At 47.9% G+C, this 21,890-nt stretch overlaps 1 protein-coding gene and 1 non-coding gene across 4 annotated transcripts in view; both read right to left on the minus strand.

Moving 5' to 3' along the window:
• Positions 1-7,855, minus strand: part of RBM39 (RNA binding motif protein 39) — a 31,667-nt gene extending 23,812 nt beyond the window's left edge. For all 3 annotated transcript variants that reach the window (XM_032198094.1, XM_032198093.1, XM_032198095.1), the window contains exons 1-3: positions 7,589-7,855; positions 4,460-4,522; positions 2,571-2,620 (exon numbers count right to left, since the gene is read on the minus strand). In XM_032198094.1, the coding sequence (XP_032053985.1) occupies positions 2,571-2,620; positions 4,460-4,510 (101 nt within the window). In that variant the 5' untranslated portion in view covers positions 4,511-4,522; positions 7,589-7,855. The remainder of the gene's footprint in view (positions 1-2,570; positions 2,621-4,459; positions 4,523-7,588) is intronic.
• A 2,790-nt stretch (positions 7,856-10,645) lies between these two features.
• TRNAE-UUC lies at positions 10,646-10,717 on the minus strand. The gene has a single exon. It is a non-coding gene; the product is annotated as a tRNA-Glu (tRNA).
• Between the last annotated feature and the right edge of the window lie 11,173 nt (positions 10,718-21,890).

Consider the following 21,890-nt stretch of genomic DNA (forward strand, 5'->3'; position numbering starts at 1 on the left):
TTGGGTTGAAGGGACGTTAAAGTACATCTAGCTCCAACCCCCCTGCCACAGACAGGAACACCACCCACTAGATCAGGTTGCCCAAGGCCTCATCTAATCTGGCCTTGAACACCTCCAGGAATGGGGCATCCACAATTTCTCTGGGCAACCTGTTTCAGTGCCTCACCAACCTCTGAGCGAAGTTGTTCAATCACCTACTCTCATATCATCATAGTTCCCCAAAATATCATCTGGAGCTCAAGGTACTTTATCTGTAGCTCAATATATCGAGCAACACCGTAACTAGTAATTACAGATAGACTTCAGTAAGAAGTTACCAGCCATTCACTATCCCACTGTGAGCTGAACCCTGTTTGCATGCTAGGATCCTAACAGCCAAGATTCTCAAGAAGATCTGTGTTCTACCTTCCAAACATAATTAAATTGGATAGATAGTACAGACACATAGTAAAATTGTAGAGAAACTAAAGAGATTAAGAACCTAACACAAATGTAGCATTATTTGATCACTATTGCTGTAAGATGAAATGAATGTTCATTTTTAGCTGTTGATGTTTGGCATTTACAAAATGGTGTTATTTTTTCAAGATTTAAGTGAAAAACAGCATCATAAAAATCTCAACTCTGGGACAAAAAGCTCCATGCTATCACAAAACTGCAATACAGTAAGTTGGAGTAACTACTCCAAAACTGAAACAAGGGTACACCACAGGATCAATATTTTTGAATATGCACATGGGTACTATCAGGAAAGCTGAAAGAGGTGAAACTGCACACAAAACAGTCTGCAAGACTAATGGTATCAAAACACCCGAACTTTCTTCTGTTTCAGAATGATGTAACCTTTTTTTTTTTTTTTCCTGAACTTAATTTACCCTTTGTCTCAATTAAAAATAAACTCAGAGTGCACAGGACCAAGCTGAAAATGGGACTGTGAGCAAAAAGAAAAATGCCATCACTTTAATATCTGAGAGGCTATAAGCTGAAATGTATTCTAGTATTCAACTCATCTACCACAAACCCAGTGAGAATCAGTTCCAAAAATGAGGAAACACTATTTTACTTTTGATCTCACTTTATATTTTGGGGCTAGTCATTCAAACTAAAGCAGGCTTTTACATGTCAGCTATTTACGTATTCTGAAAAGATAAAAATTCCAAACAAAAATATTGGTAGGAGCTGATTTTGACAGGGTTTCAGGGGGTCTCAATATTCAACATGAGAATGATGTTCACAGCGTAAGTCTGATGTTGGTATTCCAACCCTGGAATTAAGTCACTGACCAGTTAAGAATGGCACACTTCAGCAATGCTTCCTAAGGAATGTGTGCTTATAATATGGTTCTTTAAAAAAGTTCTAGTGTGTTTTTTGTTTTTTTTAAAGGATTACAAATAAAGAAAACACTTAAAACAGCTGTTACGCGAATTAATAAATCAAGGACTAAAATACTCAAATATAAAGAGGGCAAGTATAGAGTCCTGCATCTGGGGAAGAACAACCCCAGACATCAGTGTAAGTTGGGTACTGCCCTGCTGGAGAGTAGTGAAGTAGAGAGGGACCTGGGGATCCTGGTGGACAGCTGGATGACCATGAGCCAGCACTGTGCCCCTGTGGCCAAGAAGGCCGGTGGCATCCTGGGGTGTATCAGAAGGGCTGTGGGTAGTAGGGCAAGAGAAGTTCTCCTTCTCCTCTACTCTGCCCTGGGGAGACCACATTCAGAATACTGCATCCAGCTCTGGGCCCCTCAGTTCAAGGACAGGGAAATGCTTGAGAGAGCCTAGCGCAGAGCCACAACGATGATTAAGGAAGTGAACCATCTCCCTTATGGGGAGAGGCTGAGGGAGATGGGTCTCTTTAACTTGTAGGAGACTGAGGGGTGACCTCATTAATGTTTATAAATATGTAAAGGGTGAGTGTCAGGAGGATGGAGGCAGGCTCTTCTTGGTGACATCCAACGATACAGTGGGGCAATGGGTGCAAGCTGGAATATAGGAGGTTCCACTTAAATAAGAGACAAAACTTCTTCACATTGATGGTAACACAGCACTGGGACAGGCTCCTCTGTGACCTGATCTAGGCGTTCCTGCTCTGGCAGGGGGATTGGACTAGATGATCTTTCAAGGTCCTCTCCAATCCTTAATATTCTGTGATTCTGCGACTAAACCTTTCAAGAAAGCAACTGCATCTTTAAACGGTTTGAACTGTTCTAAATTGCTTAAAATTTCATACCAAACAATTTTTAAAGTGCAAACTTTACTGCACTGCTAAAACAAACAAAAAAAAACAAGAGATGAAATCATGCTGAACCTACCAAGTCTGTATTTTTATCTGATGTTAAAACAATAAGTGTTTCCACAGATTTGATGACATCACTGACAAGGGTGTAACTATATTTGTGAAAGAAGAAAATTTCATAATTTCTGCAACTGCAGTAAATGCAAGTATCAAGCTATTCCAATTTATTTCCTTGGACATTAATTACATGCATTCAAGTTGTTTTTTGTTTTGTTTTGTTTTTTTAAAGAAAAATAGCCCCCTCCCTCAAAAACAAAGTATGGGAAAATACTTACTTCTTGCTGCGTTCTTCGTGGCCATTGGCACTGCTCAATTTGTTCTCATCCTAAGCAGGGTTGATAGAAGAACATCGTGAGGACGAAGCGGAAACATTTCAAGTGGTCAAAGGGTAATGGGAATAGGAATAAGAAAATACAAAACAAAAATTTTAATACTAAATTACTTGTTTACAGTTTAACGTGGAAAGATTTAGATAATTTAGTTAGCCATGTTTAACCACTTTGCTGCTTAATTTTAAGTCATACAATTATAAAATGCAAAACTTACATCATTTAAAAGTGTATATTAAATTGTAGATACTTCCTTACATGGTTTAGAGGCTAAATTATCCTGTAGAATTCAGCATTCAAGTGGTTAAGTTATTTCTATAAAATGTAAGAGGAAGTTTAAGGTTTGCGTGCCCCTCGGATCAGCACCAAGGCTATTATCTCTGCCTAAGCCCCAGTGGCTATGCTAGCAGCCAGCCACTATCGATTTCCTGTGACCGATGCCATTCCCGAGATCTTCACTCATTTTCGTTGAAGGGTTGTAAGAGCTTGATGCCACCTCTGTCACACATCTCGCCCTGAAGCAAACAGGGATTCACACTGCTTTAGTAACGTCGACTCCCAAGAAAGTCATCAATAATCCACCAGTCCAGCCTAAACATTCCCTATTTCCATACCTGTTTACATGGAAAATATCCATGTTAAACCAGGACACAAGAATTTTAACATAACAATTTACAAATTACTCTTCAAGATTTTATGTAACTACTAAATATTACATAAACTATACCATTTAAAACTTACAAATGCTCATCCAAAATTCATGAGATGGTTGTAAGAAACACTGCAGAATAGGCTAACAATAGCTGCTATGTAGTTTATATACTTGCTTTACAATTTAATCACAATGGTTACATCAGAAGAACAATTACTAAATGACTTAAACTTTATATACATTACTTGTGAAACCAGTGCTAAAGCATGCATGATGTTAACACTTTACCACCATTTGGTGAAAAACAAAAAAGACAGTATTCATTCACTGCTGGTTTGGGTAAGAGAAGTCACTACACTAATCAATAAAAAAATTTGCATCAAAATTGACATTTACTAATTGAACAACTAGGACAGAAGAATACAAGAGCTTTTTTTTTTTTTTTTTTTTTTAAATGACACTGCAGACTGTGATACTGTCTTTTACTTGCTAAGAATGTTCTATTCAGGGATCCAAGAATTTAGGTAATTCGTCCACTCAGCAATTGATTTCCACCTGCTCTGTTAAAAGATTAACCATCACCAGTCTTCTGCATTAAAAGCAAGTCTCACTCTTCTTGCACTGAGCAGACCGTTCAAATATTTACTTGCCATGGGACTGGTGAAAAGGTTATTCTTGGAACCCTGCTGTTTTCCCAAACCACTGCATTCACCTTGTTGCTATACCAAACTGGACCTGGCAATTTTAGGAGAGGTTTTTGGTTTGTTTTTTTGTTTGTTTGTTTGGGTTTTTTGTTTTTGGGTTGGTTGGTTTTTGTTGTTGGTTGGTTTTTGTTTTGTTTTTAAACCTAGGGGACCACGGTACAGCGATACGTCACTCAATTACTACCTTATGATTGACAGTTCACACTGGAATCAAAGGTGAATTCATGGGAGTAGAGGTGAGATATCGTTAGGCAAGTCTACAAAGAGAGATAGATGGGCATTTATTCATCACGCTGAAGTGAAACTACTGCACAATATAATTACATTAACAGCATATATTTACTTGCAAGTTACATGTAATGCATCTCCAGTAAGATAAATCACGAGGGCTCCAGGGATGTTAGTTTACAGTTCAGCAGTAGTTTCATGTATAATGCTAAATTAAGGTAAGCAGGACCTCAATGGCACATTTTTCTCACCTTCTTGTAAGGAGCTTCAAGCATTGCTTCAATATCAATATCATCAGCCATTTTTCAGGACACCTGAAAGAAAAAGTAAAATCCAGCTAAGAGGGTAAACACCTTCGCGCTTTATATTGCAAAAGCCTCTGCTTAACAGGCCATCATTGCACCAGCACAAATTCACAGCATTGTCTCAAAAGACATTTCCAACAGGAACTAGAATGAAGCTCGCCCAGTGAGATGTTAAAGAATGTGACACAAGCACCAACCAATTACAGCTGCTAACAACAAAAATGCTACCAAACACAATTAGCAAATAGAAACCCCTGAGGTATTCCACCTGTTCCTTCCAAAACAAAGAGCAGGGATAATTTACGATGCAGAAACATGAGTCTAGTCGCCATCTTAAGACATTCTAGTGCCTGACCAGAGGACTACCCAAGAGAGACAAATGAAGAACAAACGTTCAGGCAAACCTGTTTGCCGTTTCCTTACACTTGCTACTATCAAACTTACTAGTCTGAAGACTTAGATTTCCTTTAAGAAATCTGACCTCCTGCACAGTGCAGGCCACAGAAGAAACCTGTGATTCAAGCATTAACAAAAGCATACATGAGATCCATCCAATCTGGAATTTCATGTTTAAAAAAACACTATGCCTGTAATAGCTATCACATCAGACTACTTTTCAACTTCAACTTCCTAATATCATTTTGTAGTTATTATACTCTGAATCCTATTGACATTTGATTTTCTTTCCCTGTGCAGGTACACTATTAAAAGCCTCCTGTAGATCTCTGTAGAAAAGTAGAGACTCAACATCCTCTCACCTCCTACTAGAACAGCTTCATTCTTTTCCTTTCTAAAACTAAATAAGGTCAGGCCTCCAGATCTGTGTCAGACAACCCAAGATTGAGGATTTTCTTCCATGTGTGCCATATTTTTTTTCCAAACTGGGTTAATTTTCCTGCACCTTGGTTACACATACTGCTGGTAAGAACTGTGCTTGCAAGACGCTTGCCCAGTATAATGAAATGGCTCCAGATTTCCAAGATACTTTTAACTGTTCTCCCATAACCTCAGAACTGAGGTTATAATACCAGAGCTGTGCTACATTTAAGGATGAAGTTACTCTTCCCCATTAGTACATCAAAGAATAAAACACTCCTTTAACGATATCAGAGCACTGAAGTTCATACTCAATTGCTTAACTAATAAGGCACACTAACCTCATTTTCAAGTTATTACCTCTTGGGCTGTAGTGCAACCACTTATAAGTAGTACGGCTATCCTTCATTTCCATATAACAGCTCTGTATCACTTTTTACCAGTGTATTTACATGTAGCTTTTCAAGGCCTGTGGATATACACATATGGATAAATTCACTACTACTCTGCCAACATTTGGTATGAACAAGTACATTAGTATGCTTTAGGAGCACCAAGAAGCACCAGGCCAAACCCTGGTTTCTACAAGAAACAATCCTCACCAGTGGCAACTCCCACCCGTAACTACTTTTCCATACGTGCTAGCATAACCAGCTGTACCTGGGATGTAATTCCTCATCCTAAAGGGGAATGACCACGGGGAGCATGGGGGACAAAATAGGGAGAGCCAAATCATGAATAGCACAAAAACGTGAATCAGGAATGACTTTTATTGCGCTCACCCAAATAAGAGTGAGTGAACTATCATCTGTGTGAGTTCAAAACAAAGGTCCTCATTCACAAGGAATTCAGCCATGGAACTCACTGTCCCAGAGTGCTGTAGTTGAAAAAAAAAAAAAACAAAAAAAAACACAGCCTTCAAAACAAAACACCACCAAATAAACATACACAGAAGTTTACAGAAAAGGCTTTTCATTAAACAAAGACCCTCCTTGTGACCTTGAGACACAACTAGCTGATGACTAAGTAATACTTCTATGATTGTTCTTTGTTTCTATTCTTTCTTGGCCACTTGCTGTTAGCCCCTATCACAGAGGAGATACCAGATTAGGTAGACCTTTGCTCTCATCCCAAGCAATCTATATACTCTGTACTCAACACAAAACACTTTTGTTGGTAATAACACTAAACTTTCATCAATGCATCAATTCTGTTTATGTGACAGACCTATCGACTTTGCAATTCTAGCTAAAAATCACGATGTGCACAGTTTTCCGTTAAAACTCACAAATAAGAGTCCATGCATTTGAAATGAATAAAAAAATCATAATTTGCAAATATATTTCATTAAATACTGAAGAAGCTCAAAATCGTTCTTAAAAAGCCTTTCCTCTTCCTCCAGAACAGAAACAACACACCTTTATATGCTTGACATCTCTGCAGAAAAGAAGCCAGCAAACAAGGAATGAATTATACTTGAATCTTTCTGGGTTAACAGAAAGCGTAAACAGACATGAAATTTACTCCTACTGATCTGGTCAGTATTTCACATCGAGATTACATCCTATTTGAAGTTCTTGTTATGTACCGACACCGCTAAAAATGACAACTCTACTCTTGTTTTGCAAAGAGCCTTCTGGAAAAGATCGGGAGGGGTTACAAAGAACTTCAGCTGTACGGGTGACAGCACAGCTTTCGGCTCCACACACACACCTCTACCCAACACGTTCCCACCCCAGAATTCTCTCCCTGCTTCCTACGAGACCAAATCCAAACGAAACCAAGTTCGGGTTCTCAGCCACACCCGCCCCACTCCGACAGCTCCACCGTACGGGAGACCAGCCGGCTCCAGCGGCGGCAGGGCCGGAGCCCCGCGCGGGCCGGGGCCGGTCACTCCGCACAGCGCCATCGTGGGGGGACTCGGGGAGGGACAAGGCGGCGGCGGGGCCAGCCGGATCCGCCCGCTACGTGGCCGTAGGAACAGCCAAACCCCGCACGACCAGGCCGCGGGGCTCGGGGCGGGGGCAGGCCGGGCGCCGCCCGCTCCGGCTCCACACGAAGGCGCGGGGCGGCCACGGGCAGGGGACGCGGCGGCAGCCCCCGGGGCCGCCCGGCCGGGGCGAGGCGCCCACGGCGGCGGGAGGGGCCCGGGCCTCCCGGCCGCCCGCGGGCCTGGGCCACGGCGCTCCCCACCCCCCCATCCCCGGGCCAGGCCGCGGCTCCTCCAGCGCCAGGGCCCGGCCCCGGCCCGGCAGTTACCTGCGCCGCGGGCAGATGCGGTCCTGGTTCGGGCGTCCGGGGCCCGGCGGCGGCGGCTCCCGGTTCCGGCGCTGGCTGCGTTGACGGTGGGGGATGGGCCCGAGCGATCGGGAGCCCTCTCCGGGCGGCCGAGGGGCAAGCGGGCGGCGCCGCTCAGCCAGCCGCAGGGCGGCAGGCGGCAAGGGGGCGGCGCGACCGTGGCGGGCAGTCCCCAGACCCGGGCTGGGCCCCGGCTCCGGCCGCGGCGGCTGCTCCCTGAAATGGCGCCCGCCGCGTCTCGCTGCTCGTAGGCTCCGCGAGCGGCACGGGGGCGCCCAGCGCCCGGCGCAGGGGCTCTCGCGAGACCCAGAGGCCGGGCCAGGCCCCGCGCCCGCCGCGCCTCGCGAGACAGCGCAGGCGGAAGACGTCACGCAGGCGCTCGCGAGGCCTGGGCCAGGAGGGGGGTTCGCTCGCCCCTTCCCTCGCCTTGGTTCTCGCGAGAGCTCCGCGCCCGCACCGGGAGGTCGGGGGTGGCCCGCGGGCGCTCAGCGCCGCGCCGCCATTTTGCCTCTCGCCCTCAGCGCCTGAGGGCGGCCCCTGTCCCCCAGGCGCTCCTCAGCACCCTGTGGTCCCGCCGGGTTCTCCGAGCCCTAGAAGGGTTGGCGTTGCTGCTGCACGCAGCCCTGGCAGTTTGCATACAGACTTTGTTTATTCACCAGTACATATGCAGGCCTGGTGCTGGATACTGTGGGCTTGGAGTCCCAGTTTCTTTTTGGGGCTGTGGCTCAGGAGCACCCATGCCCTTAATGCTGTAGGGTGCTCCTGGGAGGTCCAGTACTGAGCTCCCTGTGAGGGGTCCTGTCACAGTCCTTCGTCTTGTACATTTGTGGCAACTGCTGCTTCCCCTGGGTTTTCATCTGTCATGTCACCTCTTTCCTTGCCAGCACCATTTGTAAATAAAGTTTTATTACTGTAGGAGTCTCACCACTGTGCCTGTGTAGTTTTTCCTCCCACATCATTTGTGTGTGTGTGTGAATTGTGCAGAAGCACAACAGCTTCTGCCAGTTACATGAGGATGCCTACTGAGCTACCGGGTTTTAGAACAGATTTCAAAGTGTTCCTTGTGGTCCCTTTTGATTTCAGGTTATTGACAAGGTTTCTAAAATAGGGCTTTTAGCTAAAGTAACCAAAAAGGAAAACTTTGTAAGATGGGGAGAAGAGAAGGGAACTGGCCAAACTAAAGTGGGCTGAGGAGAAGGGAAACAAGCAGGGCACATGTAAGGCCAGCTTGGGCTGTGAGAGAACAATTTTAGCCAGTAAGACACTGGTAGGTCTCATCATCCGTCCACCAGAGAAGAAACTGACCAGTGATCAATGCACAGCTTTGGTGGCCTCTCACTTTGGAGTCTCTGAATCAACAGAACGTGTGGCTGTTGTCAGCTAGCAGAGGCTTTCTTGGCATTGTTGCAGCCATATGCTGATGTATTGTCTAGATTGGATGTATTTGCTGTGGGAAGTGTTATTTTTCATTTTTAAGCACCTTGTAACCACAGGCAGTATTCTAGACTTCTGTCTCCAAAAGCTGCATTGACTCATGAAGTCCTTAATGCACTGCACAGTTCATGCAATAGAAAGAGTGTTTGCCAGAAACAATCTATCCTGTGTAGGTAAGCCATTTAACATCAATGTCTAAATTTCTACCCCCATATTACATCAAACACCTTTATGATTGCTGTAAAAGAAAGCTAACACCTTTCTTAAGATCCCAGTCAATCCTCAGGGTAAAAGTCCCAGTAACAAGTGAGAATGTTGCTGAGGGTGTTAGGCCAGGGGGAGAAGGTTTGTTGCCTTTTCAACAAGTGAAAATAATAGATCTGTGGTGACAAACACACGACATGTAAGCTGTGTTCAGCTTAGGAAGCCCCTGAGCTGTGGGTGTTGGAGCCTGGGAGCACAGGAGGATGTCTGTGTTTACATTGTTGACATTGTTTCTTCTTGTCTCTGATGAAGTAAGCAATGGTCAGGGCTAGTGCTAAAGAGCAGATGTTTCAAGCTTGGTGTTTGCTGCAGTAAACTAGGTCACCTTTGGGGCAGGAAGTTGAGGTGGTCTGCATTCCTCTCATGGCTGCCTCTTCTGGTAGAGCAACTTCTGGAAGCTCTGGGATGCCAGTGTCTGAGGGCCTTTTAGCTGCTACAGACCCACGTGCAGCTTGAATCAGCAGTGACCTGGGCTGCTGTGGCAGCACTCGGCCCAAGCCCCTGCTGTTGCCGGGTACAATTTGCAAGCACCTTCGAACTCAGTGGTTTAACTTGAAAAGTTTATTCCTCGAGAAATAAAACCTGCTTGCCTCAGTAACAGTGTTTTGTTTCATCTCGGAGCCCACAAAACAGTTCATTTGTATTTAAACTTAGTTTAATAATATGCAGTAAGTTTGGGCCAATTTTTCAACATGGAAAAGATAAAATTGAATGGGTTTCCTACTGAAGTCAGCACAAGATAAGCAATAATGGTTGGATTTTTTTTTTTTTTGTCCTATGAATATGAAACAAAAAAAGTTTTAAATTTTGTCTCCTGAATATCTAATTTTTTTTATAGTGCAGAAAACCAATTAAGAGCTAATAACTTAAACCCATAGATTCCAAATCAAAATGTGTTTTATCAAGGTGGTGGCCGAATTCTGCAGGGTGCCGGGCATGGTTACTGTGACCCTATGTTGGTTCACCTCCATAGCTGACAGAAAGTCACAGAGAAGCTTTCAGCGAGGTATTTCATAGCAGAAGTGTTCCTGGTTAAGGGACAGGGCTTGACCCGTAGGAGAGGCTTGCTCTCATTCCAGAGCTGGGTGTTGCAGGACAGGCTGTGCTGGCATCACCATCCCAAACGTTTCCTCATCTGTGACACTGCTACAGACAACAGGGTGCTACTGACACTGCTGTGAGAGCCTGCGGAGGGTTCAGAGTGGGAGTGGAAGTCGTTTGTTTTGTCCCGTGGCGTGGATGGTGAGCCCGACCTCGCAGATTTAAAAATAAATAAATAAATAATGAAATAAACGGGGACAGGATAAAAACGATTGCGCTTTCCCACACCGGGAGTCGAACCCGGGCCGCCTGGGTGAAAACCAGGAATCCTAACCGCTAGACCATGTGGGACTGCTTGTTCACTGTTGCTGCTGCCGCGCCCCGTCCCTGCGCTGCGCCGCCGCTCGCCCGCGGCGCCCCCTGGCGGCCGCCAATGGAACTGCGACCGGACCGGACCGGCCACCAGAGCCCCGTGCCCCCAGTCCAAGGCGGAGGTGGAAGGTGGCAAAACCCAGAAACTGGGTGATGAGCACAAAGGTGTGCCTGGTTCCGTGCAAATTAGAGCAAATCTCGGCTCACTCGTCTCATCGGAACAGGATCGTGCAAGTCCCCCAGATGTGGTGTGGAGCAGATGTGGTGGATTGACCGTAGGTGCTGGGTAAGCCCCCTTGCTCACTGCCACCCACACAGCAGGATGAGAGAGGGAATCAGAAGGGTAAAAGCCAGAAAAATTAATAGGCTGAGATAAAGACAGTTTAGTAAGCGAAGCAAAGCGAGACGTGTGAGCAAAGCAAAATAAGGAATTCATTCACTACTTCCCATGGCAAGTGGATATTCAGCCATTGCCTGGGAAGCAGGATCTCAGCACGCATAACAGGTACTCAAGAAGACAAACACTATAAGCACAAAGCCCTTCCTCCCAGCCTTTGCTGCTGATCATGACATGGTCAGGGTCTGTGTGGGTCAGCTGTCCTGCCTGTGTCCCCTCCCAGCCGTATGCCCACCCCCTGCCTGCTTGCTGATGCGGCAGGCTAGGAAACAGAAATGGCCTTGGTGCTGTGCAAACACTGCTCAGCAACAGCTAAAACATCAGGGTGTTATCAACACTGCTTTAGTTGCAGAGCCAAAACACAGCACAACATGGGCTGCTAGGAGAGAATTAACTCCATCCCTGCCAGCTCGTGTTACTTCTGGTGGCAGCTGTGTGGGCTTCGCTGTTGTGTCAGCGCCATACACCCCCAGCCTTGCTGTCAAGCAGTCATCCTTATCGCCAGGAAGGGCTTCGGTGCTACAGGTAAGATTAAAAGACAAGGTGGCTTTACTGCTGCAGCACTGCCTGCCTCATCCTTGCACAGCCGCAAGTCACACTGGGCTTGGCTGTGTGTCAAGGATATTTTGCAGCTGGTGCAAGGCCCATAACCCTCAGAGCTCTTGTGGTATCACTAGTTATGCCCATTCCTGGCCGCCCTGCTCATGAAGACCTTTGCAGGCATCCGGAACTATTGCCAGGCAAATTTACCAATATAAGCAAGAGATTAAATAAGGTTTTACAGAAGCAAAAAGGCAGGCAGAATCAGGAATACCAAAAGCTGGCCTATCCATCCTCTTTCTTCCAGTTTCTGTATTTCCTCTATGTGGCTTCTTCCTCAGCTAAGCACATGTGGAGGATACAGCACATGCCAATGATGAAGTTTGGCTTCTGTTTAGGTGTGTCCCAGACCCATGCAGTCAGTGCTATGGTTGTTTCAAGATTCCAGAAGCCCACTGTATGAAGGAGCAGCTTTTCTGCTGCATGTGGTAGTCACACTGCCCTCTAGCAGCCCAGAGGTGTCCGATGGATGCGGGGGACTGGGATCAAAGAGCAAAGCACCATTTCTTGAGGGCTGGAGTGCCCCGAGGCTGGTCATGGCAGTTGCAAAGAGACTCTGCAACCTCTCAGCACAGACTGAGAGTTCATAACTTGTCTTGCTGCAGCTTGGGTGCCCACCTGCATTCGCAGGTGGCCTGCAAGCACATACCAATGACATGTTCTTGCTGGTGCAGGCCCCAGAGACCTGGCAGCTGACACAGTGGCAGCGGGTCCGCTGAGCAACCACACAGTGAGGAGCAGCAGGAGATACTCAGAAGGCCCCAAACAAACCAGGTAGGACTCCTGGGGTGAATTCCAGGTTGTCACCAGACAGCCAGGCAGGTGTCAGAGCCACCAGAACTCCACGTGGCTGGAGCACCCTGAGGAGCTGCTCAGCACCTCTGGAGACAACATAGTCTTGAAGGCCATTTAGTACCAGGGATAAAAGGAACAACCCTGCCTGCCATCAGCATGTAGGATGTGGATTGCTTTGTGCAGCCTCATGGAGGGTAAACAGCCAGGTGGCAGTGCTTCTGCCGAACATGCCCCGTCTGCTCTAAGAGGCCCGTGATGTATGCAGCCAGGATACAAGCTGCTTGATACTGCCTGGCCAAGGTGTAGGTGCTCTCCAGATGTCTACTATGGACAATACAGCTGTAGTACATGCTCAGTGGTGTAGACTCCTCATTCCTTGCTTTTGCTAGCTGTCCTCAACCCTTAGTCACAAAATCCGCATTTTCTTACACACACAAAACTTATCAAAATAGTAAATGGAAGGGCTCACTGCTCTTTCCACAGCACTTGTCAGGGACCTTCCTTGGGGAATGGAAGGGTCACCACTGCCAGCTTCTCCACCCCGAAGCCAGGTAGCAATTTGTTCATGTGTGACTCCAGCATGCGCTGCTCCAGGAGCAGATGAATGTGAAATAACACAGAATCACAGAATGGGTGGGGTTGGAAGAGACCTCTGAAGATCATCTAGTCCAATCCCCCTGCCGAGCAGGATCACCCAGAGCACGTTACACAGGATGGCATCCACATGGGTTTTGAATATCTCCAGAGGAGGAGACTCCACAATCTCTCAGTGCAACCCATCCTAGTGCTCTCTCACCCTCCCACTAAAGAAGTGCCCCCTCATACTCAGCCAGAACCTCCTGTGCTTTTGTTTGTGCCCACTGCCTCTTGTCCTGTCACTGGGCACAATGGAAAAGAGACCAACTCCATCCTCTTGACACCCTCTCCTCAGATATTTATATACACATTGGTGAGAGGTCTCCACTCAGTCTTCTTGTTTCCAGGCTGAACAGGCCCAGTTCTCTCAGCCTGTCCTCACATGCCATGTGATGCAGTCCCCTAATCATCTTCTTGGCCCTCCTCTGAACTCACTCCAGTAGTTCTATGTCCCTCTGGTACTGGGGAGCCCAGGACTGGGCACAGTACTCCACGTGTGGCCTCACCAGGGCTGAGTAGAGGGGGAGGATCACCTCCCTTGACCTACTGGCAACACTGTTTTGAATGCACCTCAGAAATTGCACATCCATTGATCTGCAGATTCCTGTCGGTTAAGCATGGATGGAAGAATGAGACAGCACAGTACCTTCTAATGTTTAAATTTCTCAAACACGGAACACTTTAATTCCATTTGGTATGATTCAGCTACCTGAAACCAAGCCCTGGTTCTGGTGGAGAAGCTGGGAGTGCCATGTGTCCAGGGGCTGCTGCACTGTTGTCTCCAGCAAATCTATTTTTTTCGAACCTGTGACGTTTCCCATGAGATCCCACGTCAAGTGACACTCCCCTGGGGGCAACGTGCAGCTTATGCTGTAGTGAGTAAGCCTGTGCCCATGTCGATGTCCATACCCAGCCCTGGGTCTCTCCACAGACTGACTGCCTGGCCTGACCTCAGCTCTGTCTTGTCACTGTGCCCAGTCACCAATGGGCTGTGTCTGAGCCCGGTCTCCATCACTGGGCTCAGCCCTCATCAGTCTCATCCCCGTGAGCTGCCAGACAGCTTGGGCTCTGGGCTGCCCCTCGGGACTGCTGCAGCCTGCTGGGGCTGACCACGGCCTCCTACAGATGTGCTGTCACGGGGAATTGCCCGGAGTGTGCGTCAGGTGTTCCTCTGAGCAGTATCTCAGAGGAAGCCCAGATGTTTCCTCTGACAACAGCAAAGGACAGCCTTGGAGATATTTGGACAGAAACACATACGTTCAATTTGTCAGCACACAGCCTTTGTGCACAGCAGGGAAATGAAAATACAAAAACTTGTTTGTTGAATCGATCCACTCAGTAGATATCCAAGATGTTTAGAAAACTATCAAGGAGCAGCTTCCAAAGTGGTTTGCCTAAAGCTGCTTACCTGGGAACTCAGAGGAACTAAGTGTGCCTGACAAAATCATTGCAGCAAATGCAAACAGGGAAGTTTGGCATTGCAGCACTGGCAACCACTGGTTTAGAAACGACTTCTCCTTGTGGATGCAAGATAGAGCAGAGAACTTGCTGCCATTCCCGTCAACTTCAGCACAACCATGGTTAGCCCTCAAAGCCTTAAGTGTATGAGAAAATATAAAAGAAAAAGCAGTAAACCACTTCTCACACAGTATGGGAAATTTTATTATCAATATGTATTAGTAAACAGGCAGTGAGCAAGCAGAAGTCAAGATACTATCTGAGGGCAAAAGGGCTTAATTTTAATTAAAAAAATAAAGTATTATTTCACCAAAAGGTTATGGTAAGAAATAGCAACCTACAGATACATCAGTGAGGGACATCTGTAAACAACAAAATGCAGCAAATTTGTCTGTGTTTGTGAAGAATAACATGAATAACGGAATAAAACTGAGAAAATGTAGGCAGATTATAATGCAATTTCCCTGACAGGAACTCTGAAGCTTGAATGATGTTCCCAGGACACAAGGCCAGCAAGAGCCCCTGCACTGGTGACCTTGTGAATCCCCTTTCTTCCTCATCTCTGGAGTTCTGACTGTGGGACTTTCTGTGCAGGTTTCTCACAGAAATGGGGATTCAATTCAGACTGCATGAAGGAATTACAGGTTCTGTTTGCGGCTAAAAAAATAGCTCAGTTCTTGGCACATACCTACATTACATTGTCTGGCATGAATATCAGCCACAGCAAACCCAGATGGCTCCACCAGCCTGTGTAACCTGGTGGGAGAGGGAACAGTGAGCTGAAGTGTGTTGGGACACCTGTGTCACCACTGCTCACATTGCTGCTTGGGTCCAAAGTTTCAGTCTTGTACTGTCAGTCTCACCCGCTCGTCTCTGGTCAGTGTCCTCTGCCCAGAGCAGCTTTTGCCCAGCCCGAGGCAGCCAGTGGAGGGACTCATGCTGCTGACCCGTGCACACAGCAGCATGTTTTACAGCTCATGATGTCTCCTGAGTGGGAGAGAGCACCACAGCCCAGCTTGTGCATTTGGACTGCTGGGTGAACTCTTAGGGGACAGACTGACAGCAGCAAAGCTCTTACCAGGCACAAAGAGGTGTGAGGGGCAGCAACAGAGTAGAAGTCCCTTGGGAACCTGTAACTGATGTGGTGGCAGGGACATGCACCTTTTTTTAGAAAGGTTCCTACTCTGGTCTCTCTATGCTCTGGCCTTGGTGGAGACCCTGGGAGTCTCGAAGCAAGGCACGACGCCTCTGCTGTGGATTTCTTCCTGACCTTCATTACCAACAGCTTCAGAGTTCAGCTCATAGGAAGTGACTTGGGAGCTGAGACTTCTCTTCCCATGTCTGCCTAGCTCTGGGCAAGGACTACCAACGACAGCAGGGTCAATCCCACAGTTCACAAGGGGCATTCCCACCTCCACCTTCCTCCCCAGCTATTCTGTACCCTCACTCACAGTTCTGTTGTGTCCCATTAGTGGCATGATCATCCAGTTCAGGTTCCTAGCCTGGCAAACCACCACTCACCTCTGCTCACCACCAGTTTAATGACCTGATGTGGTTTACCCAGGCTCAGCTGAACACCAGAACCAAGCCACAGAATGGCAGGAGGAACAGGACTCGATGCACAGGGGGCCCTCAGCTCAGTTCAGCTATCTCATTCGACTTCATTATGAATCCCCTCCAGGGGCCTGTAATCATTGTCTCAGATGTCTTTCCCCTCTTCCCAGTCCCCTCTAAAAAGGCAGAGCTCTCCCATGCCGTGGGGAGCTGTAACCCCTGCCAGAGCTCAGTCCACAGCTTTGCAGGCAACCAGGGAGCCACAGCAGCAGGAAAGATGGCAGAAACTTCTCCTCTGTGTTTTTAGTCACAATCTGTTTTAGAAAGCAGGAGAGGAAACAAAGAGCATTTGCTCCTCCATCTGTTTCCGTGTCCCATGCTGCTAAGGTTGGGTTACAGCCAGCTGCTGCCGTTGCCAATCAGTAACGTGATAGTGTGACTGCTTACTTTGCAAGGGAGCGAAAGATGGTAAGATGGAAAAATTTGGGACAGGATGATTTTTAAAAAGCCCCATTGCAGAACATCTGGCTTGTTATATAAATTTGCTTCATGCCCACTATAAACAAACAAACAGACAAACAAAGCCACTGTTGATTGCTTCTTAAAAATGGGTATTTTGTACAAATGGCCATATATTTCCAACTAGCTCTTTCCAAATGATGGTCCTGGGCTATTTGATATCTTTAGTCAGCTTCAAAACACAGACAAGGTTAATTAAGAACAGGGATGTTTTTTATTTGCCTCATACATGCTAAGACCATTTGCTGGACAAGAATCTAACTGTGTGCAATCCAGAGAACCTCAGCCAGCAGCTCACACATGGAGGTCAGCAGGGTCACATTCAGTAAGGGATATGAGGTATTTTATAGATGTCTGTGCTCTGAAACAATGGAGAATTCACCACAATGGCTTGTCCAGCTTGAACCTCAAGCCTCTTGACATAGAATTGCAGAATTGCAGATGTGTTGATCAGAAGGGACCTTTGGAAGTCATTAGTCCAGAACCTTGAAGTGAGATCATCACCAATGCTAGCTCAGGTCAGCCATGGCTCTGTGTAGCCAGGCCTTGAAAATCTCTGGGGATGGAGAGCCAATCACCTATGCTCTAATTACCTACAAGAGGGACATAGAAGTACTGGAGTGAGTTCAGAGAAGGGCCAGGAAGATGATTAGGGGACTGCATCACATGGCATATGAGGACAGGCTGAGAGAACTGGGCCTGTTCAGCCTGGAAACAAGAAGACTGAGGGGAGACCTCTCATGAGGAGAGGGTGTTGAGAAGATGGAGCTGGTCTCTTTTCCGTTGTGCCCAGTGACAGGATGAGAGGCAATGGGCACAAACTGAAGCACAGGAGGTTCCAGCTCATATGAAGGGGCACTTCTTTACTGGGAGGGTGAGAGAGCACTGGGACAGGTTGCATTGAGAGGTTGTGGAGTCTCCTTCTCTGGAGATACTCAAACCCCGCCTGGATGCCATCCTGTGTAACGTGCTCTGGGTGATCCTGCTCGGTAAGGGGGTTGGACTAAATGATCTTCAGAGGTCCCTTCCAACCTCAGCCATTCTGTGATTCTGTGTGGGTAAGCTGTACCCCTTGGTGAACCTAACACTTTATCATGTCTACTGGAACAACAAAGAGCTGCCCACTGTGAGAAATCTTGCTCACATGTAGGTACTTGTAGTAGCTTGGAAGTACTTTGAATGGTTTCTAGTAGTATTGGCTCCTTCTGTACAGAACTGCACAGAGCTGGGACTTGCTGCAGCTACCATGAAATGGAAGGGGAGTGAAGGGAATGGGAGGCAGAGCTGCCACTGCTGAGATGGCGTAACCCACCCCCTGGGTTATGCACTTGAGCAACCAAGGCACTGAATCTTCCTGGAGCCTGGAAAGCTGTTGGGGCTGTGGCAGGAGCAGGCTGCTCTTTTTCCTGCTCCTGCTCCCCCTTCCAGCTGTGGGAGCTCATGGTGCAGGGGAGCAGTAGGAGAGGACGGGTGAGGTGACAGCAGGGCAGTGCTGTACCTGATGGCGCAGTCCCACCCTGCAAGAGGAGCAGAGCAGGTCCTGTGGTGGTAACCCACATCAGTGATTGCTGATGAGTCCACAGTGATGAGGCAGGCCCAAGGTGACGATGGTGGGCTGGGAGAGCAAGGCGCCAGGGCTGGAACAGGCTTTGCTGCAGCCTGATTTCAGCAGGTGCTGAGGATGAGGACCCTCCTGAGCTGAGCATGAGACATCCCTCAGCTCAGCCTCCCACCAGCACTGGTGCCCTGGCAGACTTATCTCAGGTTGGAGCCACACCAGGTCAGAGCTGGCCATAAGCCCAGGCACCCAAACCTTGGCATCATCTCCCAGTATCACCAGTCTCTCTTTCACACCTGACTGGAGCTCCTAGTCACCCCATTGATGTATGTGGAGACACTCACCGTGGGGTTGGTAGTGACCTGGACAGGTTCTGGGCTGAGCAGTCTTGTTTGTTAGAAGAGGCAGAGCCAGGGCAGTACCCACAGGCCCAAACCTCTGGGACAGTGTTCTGGGTCAGCTTGCAGCTGTGGCACTTCTGCCTGGGTACTGCCCCATCTCCCCAGCCCTGCAAATGTGGGCAGGGCAGCAGCTGTACAACACCAAGCTGTCCTTACCTTTAGCGTCACCGATTCTTCCAGACCCACAGGTGAGGAAGACCCCTCATGTGAGGTCTTCCCACTGCAGTTTCCTGACATGCAGTGTGTGCACACATTCATCGGCTGAGCAGCTTCATGAAAAGAGGGCTGTGTGCATGACTCCAGACACAGTTTCTTCCACCCAGGAGGAGCATCTGAAGGAACAATTTCAGCATGATCTCAGGCACCTGGCTCTTTTTGCAGTTCTTCAGTGCTAGTTGTGGGAAATATCCTTCAGCCATGAACAGACAGCAGGGGGATACTTTGGCCTGGAAACATCTGTCATACATCTCTTAATTCATCTTGCAGTGATCTAGTGTTCACAGCCTCACAATTCATGAAGGTTCTTTTTTCCAACGCCTTACAGACAATGTGGTTCCATGACTAGCAAGAGCCAGGGGTTTATGACCTTCTGTTCTTGGAGATGCTTTGATGTCTTTGCCATGCTCTCAAAGACTATTACAGACACTGCACATTTCCCTCCTGCTGCTGTCTTTGGTGTATTAATGGGAGGCACCATGGCTGGTTGCCTTGATCTCCCATCTATGTGTCACAGTGTTACTCACCCGCTGGTGCTATTGCACCAGGCAGAAGTATTCTTCTGCCCATGAAGCCTGCACAGTGAAAGCCTCTGAGAAAGTCACTGCACAGGTCCTACAAACGAGGCATTTCCCCTTAGCTGTTCCTCCCCTCCATGATCTCTGTCCTCCTCCCTCAGTCAATGCACACATGCAGTTCACATCCACGTGGCTCTCCCAAAGAGAATGACCTTGGTCTGACGGCTCTGCACGCGTGTGCAAGCCACAGCCTCACAAACCCAGCTATAGTGTCTGGTAGTTAATCCATTTTCACTCAGCCATCATCTACCAGTGGTGAAGTTGTGTCCTTGGTGCCAGCGGGTACATGACCATCTTCTGGTGGGAGGTTCTGCCTTCATATTTGTTTCCTTGATCTTTATTTGCATGACTTTGTGTAAAACACCTGCTAGCCCATGAGTTGGGCTGGTCTGAAGGTGTCATCTTAGTGTATCTCCTACAACCCTGAGTACCTCCAGGAATCTGCTTTGGCCTCGAGAGAGAAGACTTCTCCCATCACATGAACTGGGGGTGCTGTGCACGCTGGTGCCACCTTCCCCTGGGAGAGGCAACTGGGTCATGCAGTGATGGGAAGCTGTGCTCCCACAGCTCTGCTTGAAGCTAGTCTCAGAGAGGAGGTCTCAGAGCAAGGAGGCAGCAAATGGCTAGGGGAGCAGGACCAAGTGACCATGGCAGGGCGTAGAGCACTGTGTGCAGAAGCACATCCCAAGAGTTTCAGCCACAATGCCCCAGCAGCTCAGTAATGGAGTTACTAATGCTCTTCCTGAAGCCTGTTAGGGGGGTAGGTTGGAAATAGCCTACACATTATCATTGCATAGTGAAATAAGCCCAATAAAATGACAACATCACAGAAAAACATGAATTCTTATCTGGTCCCTCCTGCAGCCAGCCCCCTGTGCACTTCATTGGGTCACTTCTTTTCGGGGTCCCTGAAACTGGGGCTCTTGTGACCTCCCATGTCCCCAGCTGCTATTTGCAGTCTGCCTAAGGGCTCTTGCCAGCACAGCAAAGTCAAACAGAGTGTTAACATTTTTACACACTGAGTCTAAATCTACAACAGCCCTTGAACAGAGGCCGTCAGGCTGCTGTAAGCATTTTCACAGATTTGCTGTGTCCCTCAGAGGACAGGTACAGCCTTTATTGGCAAAGGCATATAGCATCTGCATCTCCGCAAGGAACGCTGCCAGTTTAACCACATTTTAGAGCTACACCAGCAAACTTCCATTTCCAGTGCAGACCTACTTTAACTCCCGTTTTTCTCCTCTGCCTGTTTAAACCCTGATCCTCAAGTTTTACCGCCTGCAGCATTCAGCCTCTCCCCATCCCCTGTCCTGTGCTGCCACCAGCCACCTCCTCACTGCACCCTGCTGGGGGCTTTGCTGCTGCGGGGCCCCGCTCTCCCGTCCCTGACATGTGTCCAGCCCATAAGCACCGCGGCCATGATCTCACTGTCTCTCTATTTGTTATTTACAAGTACAGGGGGACTTCGCATGAGTGTCTTTGGATTAAGTTACTCCAAAGTTATTCAGCAGTGCCAAAACGGCGTCTGTGAGAGAGCACTGCAAGGGCCGGATCCCTCTGTGCGGAGCCTCCGCCGGCTGACTTGCCTGGGGTACGCCGTGATTAACAAGCTGTGTGGACACATTTCTGGCTGTATCAGAAATTTGCCATGCTGTGTGACAGAGCCCAAAACTCACATTGCTAGTGACAAAATCCACCTGGTATCTGCCAAGTCTCACACCCACAGTGAGAGGGGCCTGAAGTTCCCTCAGGAACCCCCTGAGGAAGGTTTCTCCTCGTTTGTAAGAACAAGACCCCATCCAAAATGCATTGGGAGCGCTGCAGCAGCCCCTGTGGTGTGGGCTCTGCTGTCACTGTGCCAGGTGACATTGTCCGAATGGGTGGCTGACAGAAGGCTGAGCTGACTGAGCAGGGCTGTCCTTCAGTGTACAGCTTGTTTCTTCGGAGTACTCATGTCGAAGGCTTTTGGGGGTATTTGGTGCAGGGCTCTGCCTCTTCCCCGTGCGGGGACATGCCTGGTGTCTCTGCACAGCCTCATCCAGACTGCACTGTGCTCAGGACACTGATAGACACAGAAAGTCCTCATCTTAACAGATGTAAGCATTTGAGCTGCTTTATCCTGATTTCAGACACCTTTTGTTGTTCCCACCAATGTGTTCATTTAAAGAAACACTTGGAAAAATGCAGGAGTTAAATCCTCACATGCATCCTGCCACCACAAAGGCCACAGAGGCCTTCATGCAGCACGGCTGCGCTCCCGACCTCCCCATCCTCACGCCACCTGTGCTGGACGGTGCCCGGGGGAGCAGAATTTCCCTCTGGGGCCAACGCGTGCCTCAGCCCTGCACACTTCAGCCGTTTCCCGCAGGAGATTCTTGTCCCCTGGTGGAAAAGGCGACTCGGGTTAACTGCGGAGCTTCGTTTTGAAGCACAACCGGGG

Source organism: Aythya fuligula, chromosome 16 (genome assembly GCF_009819795.1).
Source record: "Aythya fuligula isolate bAytFul2 chromosome 16, bAytFul2.pri, whole genome shotgun sequence".
Classification (NCBI taxonomy): Eukaryota; Metazoa; Chordata; class Aves; order Anseriformes; family Anatidae; genus Aythya; species Aythya fuligula.